Genomic DNA, 14,287 nt, shown 5'->3' with positions numbered 1-14,287 from the left:
TGACATAGCGCCGTTGCAACACAACGAGTTCCCTCAAAAGAGTTCGAGCGATGCTTTATAAACCACGCGATTTACCAGTTTACTTAGCAAGCTGCCTTACCTCGAAGTTGGTCGTAAATGACAGAGGTTGGTCGCGGTCAGTATTTATAGTGGCGAGATTGTGATCTTTACGTCATAGTTCTAGAACTGCGTTTTTTTTTTTTTTTTTTAAATAATAATAAAATGAACATCGAATCGAATGTACACTAGACTGCGTGTTCTAACTGGATGACACCTCTAACGTAACCTATATTTTTGGGTATGAGACCGCCGTTAAGTTAGCCTCATATTCGATATTTAGTTTTCTGGCTTTAATAACTTTTAATAACTTTTAACGGAAGTAAGGTGCGGCGTTTTGAATGACAGAATTGTAATGTCCAGAACGCGGTTAAGTTAGCGTCATATTCGATATTCAGTTTTCTGGCATTAATAACTTTTAACGGAGGTAAGGTGGGGCGTTTTTAATGACAGAATCGTGATATCCAGTACACAGAAAACGAAGCACACGAAATATTTTTGCGCATTTCGTGATTTGTGCAAAATCGTGTTAATAGCTAATATAATAGGCCCTGTCGGCTGTAATGACATGGTGGTTTAGCATTTTCGGCTCATTGCACACTCCTTTGTTTCCCAGATTGCTTTACGTACGATTTTTAATTAATTAATTTTAATGTTCAAATGTATCCGTATATTGTGCAATGGGAAAATACATGAATGGATTAATAACTTTAAAACTAGACAAAATAGGCACATGTAGTGAAGTGTGCTTTGACAGGGAACAATGCACACCCCTTGGATTTTCAGATTATTTTTGTCTGCCATAGTTATTAATCATTATATTGCATCCATTTAGAGTGCAATGGGGCAACACGCTAAGGGGTTAATAGCTCTGAAACAAAATGAGACAGCCATGTCCTGTGAAGTGTGCCTTGATCAGTGGACTCTGTGGGACAATGCACACCCCTTAGATTTGCAGAATAACTTTCTCTCTAACAGTTATTAATTAATACATTGCATGCATATTATATGCCAGTGGGGCAACCTAATTAAAAGGTTTAGTATAATAACTCTGAATACTTTAAGTGGCAAACACACATCCATACCAAGCATGGGCCCAACATTGTTAAATCTGACTGAATAATAAAAGCCAGAAGTGATACTAAATGGCGAGTCGTTTAGGAACCGAAAGAGCAGGTTCTTATTGCTGAGCTGAGCCTAATGGTCTTGCTCAATAAAAAGAGTCAACATTTACATCACTACCACAAGCCAAAGAAAATGCAAGAATTAAAATAAGATCATCAACAGCAACAATTAATAACGATAAAAAATAATCACAAAAAATGCGAAATTCAGCCTGTAAATGCAGCATGCTAATGCATTGAACCTATTTCAATTTCAGATTAATGTGCTCACGCCATTTTTAATGTTTTACATTGTCCTTTGGCAGCAAAGAGTAATATCTCATTTTGCATTGAAATAAATAAACGTTTCAATCCATAGTCCATAAACGTTTCTGTGTGTGTGTGGTATTTGTTTGTTGAGAACAGGGCTAAATGGAATATCATTCTAATAACGACTGGAAAAATTCAACTAGTAAGTCTACTTGAAATGCCCAATACATAACACAAATCACCAGCAAGAAATTAATATTTCCATCCATACTCCATACCAGGGGCGATTCTAGGATTTCTAAATTAGGGAGCTGAGCCCCTGAATAAGTAAATTATGTTTCTTCTAAAGTCCATTAACAAAGGAAGGCAATTCAACTAGATTCGGTTTTTCCCGCAACAAAAAGACACGCTGCAAACTACAGTGCAGGAAACGCGCAGTGAAAAAAGCGGGAGGTAGTCTGAGGTTAAATTCAATGATAAGATTCACGAGGGTAACTGATTGTTGGATTTTAAAAGTTCACGTGAATGTTTTAAAATGCATATGTTTATTAAATTGTTTATGGCTTTCGGATAGGCTGCAATCACATTCTTTTTGAATGAAAAAAACTATTTAGAGAGGTATAAAACTCATTCATTTACCTGTTGAAATTAGCAAATGCATCGTTTTAGTCTTGGACACATAGAATGATTACTATACATCCATCCATTTTCCAAACCGCTTATCCTACTGGGTCGCGGGGGGTCCGGAGCCTATCCCGGAAGCAATGGGCACGAGGCAAGGAACAACCCAGGATGGGGGACCAGCCCATCACATGGCACACTCACACACCATTCACTCACACATGCACTCCTAGGGGCAATTTAGCAAGTCCAATTAGCCTCAGCATGTCTTTGGACTGTGGGGGGAAACTGGAGTACCCAGAGGAAACCCCACGACGACATGGGGAGAACATGCAAACTCCACACACATGTGACCCAGGCAGAGACTCGAGCCTGGGACCCAGAGGTGTGAGGCAACAGCGCTAACCACTGCACCACCATGCCACCCCCTCGAATGATTACTATTATGATAAAAATAATTTGTATTACATCGCTCTCCACAATTATTGGCACCCGTTGTAAAGATTTGTAAAAAGGGTTAGAAAAAATCTACCTTTCAGTGAAGTAGCTTCATCTCACACTGAAAAAATTTTGAAAAATCCAAACTTTCTTTGAAATAAATTTATTCAAAGAAAAAACAAATCCTTCATTAAGAAATAATTATGTTATAACAAAAACACATGTGCCACGATTATTGGCAGCCCTGGAAATTACAGTGAACACAATGCAACTGAAGCATGTTTCCCCTGTAAATTGTACATCTTTGAGTTGATTGGAGTGAAAAGGAACATTCAAGCTGTCATCCATGACTTCCTGATTAACTGGGGTACACACATGAGGTGACCGAGGCCAAATTCCCTTAGTGATCCATCAACATGGCAAAGATAAGAAACATACAAACCAAATGAGGGAGTAGTGTGTTGACAAAAAATCCCGAAGGATCTCTGGTGGTGAATTACAAGACAAAGTAAAATCTAGGGGTTACCCGTCGGGGAAACATCCTTCAGTCACATTCATTCTAACGGATAATTTGGATAGTATGCCAGAAAAAAACTTTTTTTGGCAGTTAACCACAAACGTAAACACCTGGAGTTTGCGAAAGAGTATTACTGTACAACTTTGACTGGAACCAAAATTCAATAGTCTGATGAAACAAAAATGGAGCTTTTTAGTAAGAAACATTCAAGGTAGGTCTGGTGTAAAAAGAAAAATGGTTGTAGTAAAAAGACCCTGATCCCATCTAAAATATGGTGGAGGTTCAGAGATGTGAGACTGTTTTTCCTCCAAAGGCCCTGGAAACCTTGTTATGATACTTGGCATTATGGACTCCATGAAATGTCAGGATATTTGAAATCAAAATTTTGCTGCCTGTACCAGGCCACTAAAACTGGGCTATCCAGTTGGGCCAATACGGGATCTTCCAGCAGGACAATGATCATAAGCACATGTCCAAATCAACACAAAAATAGTTAGCTGATCTCAGAATCAAGCTTCTGCCATGGCCATCTCAGTCCCCTGACCTTAACCCCATTGAAACCCTGTGGGCTGAGCTGAAGAGCAGAGTGCACAAGAGAGGGCCTAGGACCCTGGACGATCTGGAGAGATTCTGTAAAGAGGAAGCCCTGCTTGGTATTCTCCAACCTTATTAAATGTTATAGGAGACTCAGTGCTGTTATATTGGCAAAGGGAGGTTGTACAAAGTATTGAAAGCAGGGCTGCCAATAATCATGGCACATGTGTTATTGTTGAAAATAATTATTTCTTGACGGAGGATTTGTTTTTCTTTGAATAATTTTATTTTAAAGAAAGGTTGGATTTTTCTTTTTTCACTGTGAAATGAAGCTACTTCACTGAAAGGTAGAATTTTTCTAACCCTTTTTTAAACATATATACTGTACATGGAGTGCCAATAATTGTGGAGGACACTGTATTTTGGTAAAATCTGGGTCATTTTTCAAAGAATAATTTTGCACATCTTGAGGTAACAAGAGAAGTTCCTATTATTATCAGTTCTACATGCAAAACACACACAATGAATATTAATATTGTATCCATTGTACTAAAAACATGGTGTGAGATCTAAGTACAGAACCATTAATGTGTAGAAACTGTCCCTGTAATTACGCAAAATAAGTCTGCTAATTGTCATAAAGTGCTTTACCCGTTCTCAGTTCTAAAAGTACGGATGGGCAGGTAGCCCAGCTTCTCTCATTGTAAAACCATGATCTGATATTACAGGTCTTCATCTTCCTCTCCCTCTTCCTCTTCCCACTCTCTGTATATGTTATCCATCATATATTTTTTGAAAAACAACCATAGTAAACACACACACACACACACACACACACACACAAAGAGCATCACTTATAAGCCGTTAGTGTGACAGATGCAGAGGATGGACGCTGACGCAGACCGAGTTCAGGTAAGCGCTTTCATTGCAGGACGAGCCATTAGAAAATAACCAGCATAGAATAAGGCTTCCAATAAAACTCAGCAGACCCTGAGATGGAAAAGGTGGCTGAAGGCACAGCACAGGGAGACGGGCGATCGGCGTCGGTAGTAAAAAGGGGGCAGGCGAGGCTCGGGGTCTGGAACACGAAGCAGAGGTCGGTACATGGGATAATCGACAATAGGAGTAACGCTCAAACTCAGGGCACACCATGAAGATCTCACACAGATCACAAAACCGAGTTGCCAGATATAGTGCAGCAAAACAAGGGGAAACTAGGAACAGCTGGGAGAGGATTGTCTGAGACCGGAGCAACTGGTAAAACTAGATAAACTGGACAACAGGGCACGAAGCCTCGAGGAAGCCGTATCGGTCGGAATCTCCCGGGGGGCGTGGCTGAAATGACATGGGGATTTTCCAGGGTGATCCATGACAGTACCCCCCCTCTGACGACCGCCTCCAGGTGGACGAGACAAGAGGTTCGGACAATGATGATGAAGGTCTGAAATCAAAGACAGATGAAGGATAAAATGGGCTGGCTCCTAGGGGCGTTCCTCAGGGCCATAACCCTGCCAGTCCACCAGGTCCCGGAGGCCCCGTCCCCAGTGACGACCATCCAACAACCGATGAACAGCGAATACTTTGTCTCTCTATCCCCCTATCTCTCCCTTTTCTATATCACTCTCTCGCTCGCTCTGGTTTTATTCAAAGTGCTTTATTGGCAGGATATATATGTAAGAGATATATCGCCAAAGTGCAGCGTTGCTTTTACAGATCGTAACAGATGAATGGCATTTTCGTCTCTGAGCCGAATGTGGAAAAAAAATCTCAATAGACAATGCAAATGACAAATTTAATATTCATAACTGAAATGAAGTCTAATAACAATTTTAATATCATACAAAAAGCCACTGTCTATATTTTCTCTCTCTCTTTTCTTTCTCACCTTCTTAACCAATCCCTGTCTCTCTCTGGCCCAGGTTCTATCACCAGGTGAAACCATCCCTGAAAATAATGAGAAATATTTGTGTGGATGTAGGGAACTGATACGATTCTCATTCTGATTTAAGATGATCATAGTCCATGGTTTTGAATTTCAACTTTTAAAATTAAATATAATTGAAATAATACTTAATAATAATGGCTATCCGTGTGTCATGCCCGGCTCGTCCACTCCTCGTGTGTGCCACGCCCCCTGATTACCCACGTGTGCTTCCCTGATCGTCTCCAGCTTTGTCCACTTACTTTGATTAGTCCTGTCCAATTTTAAGTCCTGGTCTTACCTGTTTCCCTTGTCTGTCATTGATGTTACCTGATGTTCGTCGATGCCTGCGTTCCGTCCTGCCCTAGTCTTCCTAATAAACCCCCGTTTGCCCGACTTTTGCCTACCTTGCCTGCTCCTTACCCGCTTACCCGCACGATCGCCGTTCCGTCCGACCGTGATCGTGATACCGTGTTTCTGAAACCGATTTTTGGGGAAATAACTGCATATGGCAGCTGTCCGTGGTTCTGAAATCCCTATTAATCTAATTGTGACCCACCGGTACTTGTCCGTGGTGCCGAAAAAATAGCTATAAACTCAGTATGGTCATTATTGTACATATTCTTTTAAAAGCATGCCTGTCTTATATTTGGACATAAACACAAACAAAATAAAACCTAAACCCCAGTTTGCACAGGCTGAAGTATCACTGAATGTTGATAAATTTCTAAAATTCAAGAAGGTATGGAAAATGACAAGCAATTAAAAACATGGAAATAGCTGAAGGGAAAGGTGATGAACCTCTGAAGGTTTTATGAAAAATAAGGACATTTCAGCTGAATTAGCCAAGGTGGGTCTTCGGGGTATATGGACAGTGACCGCAGTGCCCCTGTTTGAAAGATCAATACGAAAGTTGGAGAGTTTGCCTGAGGTCCAGTGCTGCATTAGCGGATCAGATTTGGTGAGGATTGGCTGAAGCAGGCCTGAGATTAAGCTGCATGATTTAAATGGGCATGGAAATGGTGCAGCTTGGGTGTGGCTAGTGGCCATACTGTACAGGCAGGTGAAGCTTTTTTAAGGGCAGTATCCTGATTCACCTGCTACCACAAGTACCTAACTGAGCTGGAGATTCTAGGAGTTATACAAATATGTCATTTGTTGTGTCAACTGTAGGCCTGACAATTCTGGAGAAATAGGCAGAAATGCAAAAGCTGTCACTGTAGTGCCCCCAACTGGCAGACTGGGATGGCCTTGCCAGGGTGAGGACAAATGGACCATCCAGATTTCTGTCAGATTGGTGATTGCTAGGCCTGTCAAATGGATGCTTGATTTTGATTGCCTAATTATGGCCACAGTTTTATGAATTATGACTGCCATAGTAAGGGTATGACCTCAGGTTTGGCCATAGTAGGCATATGCCAAATTTCACTGGGATTTGCCTAGCAATTCAAGAGATATTGGAAGTTGGTATTTATAGTGCATTGACAAAATGTGGCCCGCCTTGTACGGTGTTCCCAGAATGGTGCAGGGAGGTAGGATTTCCAATTTGGTTACGGTAGGCCAAGGCATGGCCAAATGGGCCAAATTTAGGTGGGGTTTGGGTATGGCTAGTGCCCATACGATAGACAAATGTCAGACTTTTATTAATAACTCTTCATCAACTCAGACGACTGATTGGTTTGACACCTCATTTGTCTCATTTGGTCGGATGGGGTAGGACTTTAAGGCAGAAGTAGGATATTATGCAAATTAAGTAGGCATAGCTTAACAGTCCAAATGGCAAGTCTATATCTGCAGAAAAAAAATTATAATGTAGGAGTAACGGGTCAGGAGATATTGACCAAAACGTGTTGGGGGGGGGGGGGGGGGGGGCGCTACAGCTCCTCCATCTGACTGACTTGGGTCGGATGATTTGAGTAGCGGGTAGAAATAGCCTTCCTGCTAAATTTGGTCAGCCTCGGTCTTACGGTTTAAGCTGCCCATTCAGTTTTAGGAAAGAAAAATTATAAAAGAGGAAAATCCTAAGAAATACAGTAAGGGTCCATTGCACTACCTGCTTTAGACCCTTAATAATGAACACCTAAAACATGAAATTCAGCCTGTAAGGGCATCATGCTAATGCATTGTAAGTATCTCTACTTTAATTTTAGCTTGAAATGAATTTATTCGCACCAATTTTAATGTTTTACATTGTCCTTTTCAAGCAAATAAAGTAATATTTTATTTTGCATGAAAAGAAATAAATATTTTGTCCTCAATCCACACGTTTCTTGATCTATGTCGTGGGTGTGGGTTGAGAACAGGACTAAATGGAATATTATTGTAGTAACTACTGGAAAAAATTGACTAGGAATTCTACCTGAAATGCCCATCCAATAATACAAATCTCTTCTTGAAATTGTACACTATATATATAGCATATATATACTAAATACTATACAATATATAGCATAATCAGCCCAACGTCTCGCTTCCAAGTGCTGCATTCTTGTCCATTGAGGTTTTCAGCAATTTATGCCTCATTCAATATAAATGTCATTATCTGACATCTATCCTTTGTGTGCTCCTTGTTAACAGTGATTATTTGCGCCCCTCAATCCTGCATTCCCCAGTCCTGGCTTTATTACCTGTTATGACTCTGTACTCTCCGTAGCTCCACATCAGGATCTACTCCCCTCTGTAGTTTCCTTAATAAAGTCCCCTTCATGGTTTTTACTTGTGCGAAGTTTGTCTCTGTGGCTTTTACTCCTCCTTGCCACTATGGACATGACAAGCTATTAAACCGTGAGCAAGGAAGCTTAAAATAAGGATTCTTTCTACAGCTTCCCCAAAGTGACTTTTTGAGAAATGCAAACCCTTTTGATCACAACACGATCTGTGCACTAGAATTTTTTTATGTGTGTAGAAAATGTGTTTCTCTATTATCCTTGAGGATCCAGAAAGCTGTTCAGAGTGCAGGCTTTACTGCATCAACCACTGTTACTCAGGTACCAGATAAAATGAAAAACAACAATGACAAGCATCTGGATAAGTACATCTGTAATTTATTGACAGCACAAAGTTATTTCATGTCAGCGCACACTGTCATGAGCCGCCTTTCCCGGCTTCTGGTTACTGCTGCCCCTGCACTTCCTGTTGTACAGCACGTGTGCTGCACCCATCATCTGTAAAAGAGCAGTAGAGAGCATGACTGCACCGCACATTGTCACAACTGGCACAGAGCTTAGACTCTTCAAGCACCCATCTGTTCAAGGAATAGTAAAAGCTTAGCAGGTGTAACATTAGTAACATTATTACAATTTTCATTATCATGATTATTATTATTTCTAACCTGTTATGGCATGAAAGACTCCAGCTTAAACCAGGGTGGCCACGTCTGTTAAGTCGTCATTCAAACAGTATGTGGTGGGGTCTTCTGCCTCCTGGTATGAAGGACCAGGGAATGATGTCCTCCTCTGGAGATCCAAAAACATTTCACTGATCACGACCAAATAGATTTTAAACACACACTGTTAACATCACAGCTTCATAGAGCACTTGGATTTATGTTATTTATTCACCAAAAAACAATATTTCGAAACAACACAGTACTACTTACTGTTCAAAAGTTAGTCATAGATTAATTGTATACTATTTCAAATCATTTTCCACATAAACAGCTAACAGCCAAAGTAATGCTAAAACCAACACCAATTTGACAAACCTTTACCAGTGTTTTAGACATATCTACCCAAAATATGTCCCTCTTTACATGATCTAAGCCATTATTAGCAATACCAATTCTAGCCAGGTCCAGCGTTAGCCACTGTCAGAAATACCAGTTGATAAGAATTAAGTATCCAGTATTTTGCGCATACAAACAGTATAGCACCACATCCATAGATAGTAATTGGACAGTACAGACGCTCCTCTACTTACAAATGAGATACGTTTCGAACAGCCGTTCACAACTTGAAATGTTTGTAAGTGGTTATTCAACATTATCCTAAGGGTATATGCAGGTACAAAGAACTAGGATACTGGGAGTATGCATGCTACGCTGCTGTACAGCGACAGTAGCGGCTGGAAGTTGTACTAGGCAGAATTGGCGTGCAGAAAAGATGTTTGCAGACAGGAAATGGGAGCCCAATGAACACAATTTGGACTTATAGTCCTCTTTGTTCGTATGTCTGCAAGTTTGTAAGTTGAAAGCTCGTTAGTAGAGGAGCGTCTGTACTGCGTTTAGATACGAAAAATGTACAAATAAAAGAGAAGTGCCAACAAACAGTAAAGAATTAGAGGTTTCACTTACTATTCATGCGTGGAGCAGCAATCCTGAATACTGAGATGGGGGCATTAGAGGCTCCCCTGGCTTTCCAGCAGCTCACACGACCTTCATTAAAATTTCGTACGCCGCGTTTGTAATCCCCCAAGACAGCATGGAGCGGTGATAATTAAGATGTGCCCCTTTGTATAGATGGCTGAGTTTTCCTCCCCGCTCGGTCCAGATGGTATGCATCACCTTCCAGGAAGACTCAAAGTCTCCACCCACCTTTGACTGCTTATGAGCTTTCAGTACGTTTAGGGGGTAATAGAAAAACCCCAGTGTAGCTCCCAGAAGGCCACCAGATATAAAATCGCTGGCCAACTGGCCAGCGTAGGTCTCGGCCTGAGGCAGGCTGTTCCTGATCGGTCCGCGGAGGCCTAGGAAAAGCGCACTGCTGGGGCCATTGCGCAGCAGGATGGGCACTAGGCCGCGGTACAGCTCAGGAACACCATTTTCCCGCACCAGGGTCCGAAATGTGTGGAAGGTGTTGTTAAACCGCACGTGGTGCCGCTGGTCTTGGAGCAGCGTTTGTACTCGCTCAAAGGGGGTCAGACTGGCCTCCATTGTGCCTGCCAACACGGCCGCCATGCTGCTGGTCAATAGCCCCGGGCTGCTGCCGGGTCGCGACAGCAGCCGAGACATGTCGTTGGAAAATCCGAACATTATGGCCATCGAAGTCGTCTTCTGCAGAAGTGGAGGCAGCAGGCCACGGTACAGAGTCCGCAAACCATCCCTCTGCAGCTGTCGGATGGCCTCAGTCGTGTTTAAACCATAGAGCTGCTGGCGGAAGAGGACCTTTTGTACTGGGAAGGTGACCATGATGTTCACCATCCCAGCACAGCCGCCGCAGACATACTGCTTCCCTCGCCCGTTTGGTGTCTCGCTCTCAGGACGCTCTTGCCGTTTCTCTGCCATCTGTCAAGGGAAACAATTTTTCAGTGCTTTGATACTGCAAAGGAGAGAATTTCATTCTGTACACTCATGCTGTACTAGTTAAAATAAAACCAACAGAAGCACAAAAACAACCCATATGGTTTAGGGGGTCGCCCATATAGTCATGTTGTCCTGCACCTACAGGTATAGGGTGAATTCAGGTAAAGTGGGACATTTTATGCCATTTTGAATTCTAGTGGCCATTGAAACATTAACCTAATTTATGTAACCCACATATGATACCTTTCTGCAATCCTTAAGATGTCTACTTATCACATCAAAAGAAAAAAAAATGAAATTTCTTGCTTATGGGGGTCGTGATACAGGTCTATACACTCTGTAATTTAACATTTTAAATGATCTAATATCCTGTGTTTGGCGATATTGTCAAGAGTCAATCCAGAGACAATTGTAATCAGAAGCGATCATCTCCCGAGACAGTACTCTTCCCATTATTTTGACATAGCGCCGTTGCAACACAGCGAGTTCCCTCAAAAGAGTTCGAGCGATGCTTTATAAACCACGCGATTTACCAGTTTACTTAGCAAGCTGCCTTACCTCGAAGTTGGTCGTAAATGACAGAGGTTGGTCGCGGTCAGTATTTATAGTGGCGAGATTGTGATCTTTACGTCATAGTTCTAGAACTGCGTTTTTTTTTTTTTTTTTTTAAATAATAATAAAATGAACATCGAATCGAATGTACACTAGACTGCGTGTTCTAACTGGATGACACCTCTAACGTAACCTATATTTTTGGGTATGAGACCGCCGTTAAGTTAGCCTCATATTCGATATTTAGTTTTCTGGCTTTAATAACTTTTAATAACTTTTAACGGAAGTAAGGTGCGGCGTTTTGAATGACAGAATTGTAATGTCCAGAACGCGGTTAAGTTAGCCTCATATTCGATATTCAGTTTTCTGGCATTAATAACTTTTAACGGAGGTAAGGTGGGGCGTTTTTAATGACAGAATCGTGATGTCCAGTACACAGAAAACGATGCACACGAAATATTTTTGCGCATTTCGTGATTTGTGCAAAATCGTGTTAATAGCTAATATAATAGGCCCTGTCGGCTGTAATGACATGGTGGTTTAGCATTTTGGGCTCATGGCGACTGTTGCACACTCCTTTGTTTCCCAGAATGCTTTACGTACGATTTTTTATTAATTAATTTTAATGTTCAAATGTATCCGTATATTGTGCAATGGGAAAATACATGAATGGATTAATAACTTTAAAACTAGACAAAATAGGCACATCTAGTGAAGTGTGCTTTGACAGGGAACAATGCACACCCCTTGGATTTTCAGATTATTTTTGTCCGGCACAGTTATTAATCATTATATTGCATCCATTTAGCACTAGTGCAATGGGGCAACACGCTAAGGGGTTAATAGCTCTGAAACAAAATGAGACAGCCATGTCCTGTGAAGTGTGCCTTGATCAGTGGACTCTGTGGGACAATGCACACCCCTTAGATTTGCAGAATAACTTTCTCTCTAACAGTTATTAATTAATACATTGCATGCATATTATATGCCAGTGGGGCAACCTAATTAAAAGGTTTAGTATAATTACTTTGAATACTTTAAGTGGCATACACACATCCATACCAAGCATGGGCCCAACATTGTTAAATCTGACTGAATAATAAAAGCCAGAAGTGATACTAAATGGCGAGTCGTTTGGGAACCGAAAGAGCAGGTTCTTATTGCTGAGCTGAGCCTAATGATCTTGCTCAATAAAAAGAGTGAAAATTTACATCACTACCACAAGCCAAAGAAAATGCAAGAATTAAAATAATATCATCAACAGCAACAATTAATAACGATAAAAAATAATCACAAAAAATGCGAAATTCAGCCTGTAAATGCAGCATGCTGATGCATTGAACCTATTTCAATTTCAGAATAATGTACTCGTGCCATTTTTAATGTTTTACATTGTCATTTGGCAGCAAAGAGTAATATCTCGTTTTGCATTGAAAGAAATAAACGTTTCAATCCATAGTCCATAAACGTTTCTCTGTGTGTGTGGTATTTGTGTGTTGAGAACAGGGCTAAATGGAATATCATTCTAATAACGACTGGAAAAATTCAACTAGCAAGTCTACTTGAAATGCCCAATACATAACACAAATCACCTGCTAGAAATTAATATTTCCATCCATACTCCATACCAGGGGCGATTCTAGGATTTCTAAATTAGGGAGCTCAGCCCCTGAATAAGTAAATTATGTTTCTTCTAAAGTCCATTAACAAAGGAAGGCAATTCAACTAGATTCAGTTTTTCCCATAACAAAAAGACACGCTGCAAACTACAGTGCAGGAAACGCGCAGTGAAAAAAGCAGGAGGCAGTCTGAGGTTAAATTCAATGATAAGATTCACGAGGGTAACTGATTGTTGGATTTTAAAAGTTCACGTGAATGTTTTAAAATGCATATGTTTATTAAATTGTTTATGGCTTTCGGATAGGCTGCAATCACATTCTTTTTGAATGAAAAAAACAATATTTAGAGAGGTATAAAACTCATTCATTTACCTGTTGAAATTAGCAAATGCATCGTTTTAGTCTTGGACACATAGAATGATTACTATACATCCATCCATTTTCCAAACCGCTTATCCTACTGGGTCGCGGGGGGTCTGGAGCCTATCCCGGAAGCAATGGGCACGAGACAGGGAACAACCCAGGATGGGGGACCAGCCCATCACATGGCACACTCACACACCATTCACTCACACATGCACTCCTAGGGGCAATTTAGCAAGTCCATTTAGCCTCAGCATGTCTTTGGACTGTGGGGGGAAACTGGAGTACCCTGAGGAAACCCCACGACGACATGGGGAGAACATGCAAACTCCACACACATGTGACCCAGGCAGAGACTCGAGCCTGGGACCCAGAGGTGTGAGGCAACAGCGCTAACCACTGCACCACCATGCCACCCCCTCGAATGATTACTATTATGATGAAAATAATTTGTATTACATCGCTCTCCACAATTATTGGCAGCCGTTGTAAAGATTTGTAAAAAGGGTTAGAAAAAATCTACCTTTCAGTGAAGTAGCTTCATCTCACACTGAAAAATTTTTGAAAAATCCAACCTTTCTTTGAAATAAATTTATTCAAAGAAAAAACAAATCCTTCATTAAGAAATAATTATTTTATAACAAAAACACATGTGCCACGATTATTGGCAGCCCTGGAAATTACAGTGAACACAATGTAACTGAAACATGTTTCTCCTGTAAATTGTACATCTTTGAGTTTATTGGAGTGAAAAGGAACATTCAAGCTGTCATCCATGACTTCCTGATTAACTGGGGTACACACATGAGGTGACCGAGGCCAAATTCCCTTAGTGATCCATCAACATGGCAAAGATAAGAAACATACAAACCAAATGAGGGAGTAGTGTGTTGACAAAAAATCCCGAAGGATCTCTGGTGGTGAATTACAAGACAAAGTAAAATCTAGGGGTTACCCGTCGGGGAAACATCCTTCAGTCACATTCATTCTAACGGATAATTTGGATAGTATGCCAGAAAAAAACTTTTTTTGGCAGTTAACCACAAACGTAAA

At 40.9% G+C, this 14,287-nt stretch overlaps 2 protein-coding genes across 25 annotated transcripts in view; both read right to left on the bottom strand.

The window, feature by feature from the left end:
* LOC125740573 (mitochondrial nicotinamide adenine dinucleotide transporter SLC25A51-like) overlaps positions 1 to 11,248 on the bottom strand; it is a 49,364-nt gene extending 38,116 nt beyond the window's left edge. For 7 of the 8 annotated variants that reach the window (XM_049011891.1, XM_049011890.1, XM_049011887.1 and 4 more), the window contains exon 1: positions 10,843 to 11,248. The gene's annotated coding sequence lies outside the window, so the exon portion shown is untranslated. Of the gene's footprint in view, positions 1 to 100; positions 118 to 10,842 lie in introns of those variants that run through there. The other variant, XM_049011889.1, reaches the window with a different exon arrangement.
* The window catches only part of LOC125740572 (mitochondrial nicotinamide adenine dinucleotide transporter SLC25A51-like), a 73,579-nt gene that overhangs the window by 38,116 nt on the left and 21,176 nt on the right, over positions 1 to 14,287 (bottom strand). The window contains exons 3-5 of one of the 17 annotated variants that reach the window (XM_049011876.1): positions 9,753 to 9,962; positions 8,793 to 8,916; positions 8,532 to 8,625 (exon numbers count right to left, since the gene is read on the bottom strand). The exons of 10 other annotated variants lie outside the window; for them this stretch is intronic. In XM_049011876.1, coding sequence (XP_048867833.1) covers positions 9,825 to 9,962 — 138 coding nt within the window. In that variant the 3' untranslated portion in view covers positions 8,532 to 8,625; positions 8,793 to 8,916; positions 9,753 to 9,824. Of the gene's footprint in view, positions 1 to 8,531; positions 8,626 to 8,792; positions 8,917 to 9,752; positions 9,963 to 14,287 lie in introns of those variants that run through there. 6 more of the 17 variants (XM_049011880.1, XM_049011877.1, XM_049011865.1 and 3 more) reach the window with 6 other exon arrangements.

Source organism: Brienomyrus brachyistius, chromosome 4 (assembly GCF_023856365.1).
Source record: "Brienomyrus brachyistius isolate T26 chromosome 4, BBRACH_0.4, whole genome shotgun sequence".
Taxonomy (NCBI): domain Eukaryota; kingdom Metazoa; phylum Chordata; class Actinopteri; order Osteoglossiformes; family Mormyridae; genus Brienomyrus; species Brienomyrus brachyistius.
The sequence above is the reverse complement of the archived record's forward strand: the minus strand, read 5'-3'. Positions and strand labels throughout refer to the sequence as shown.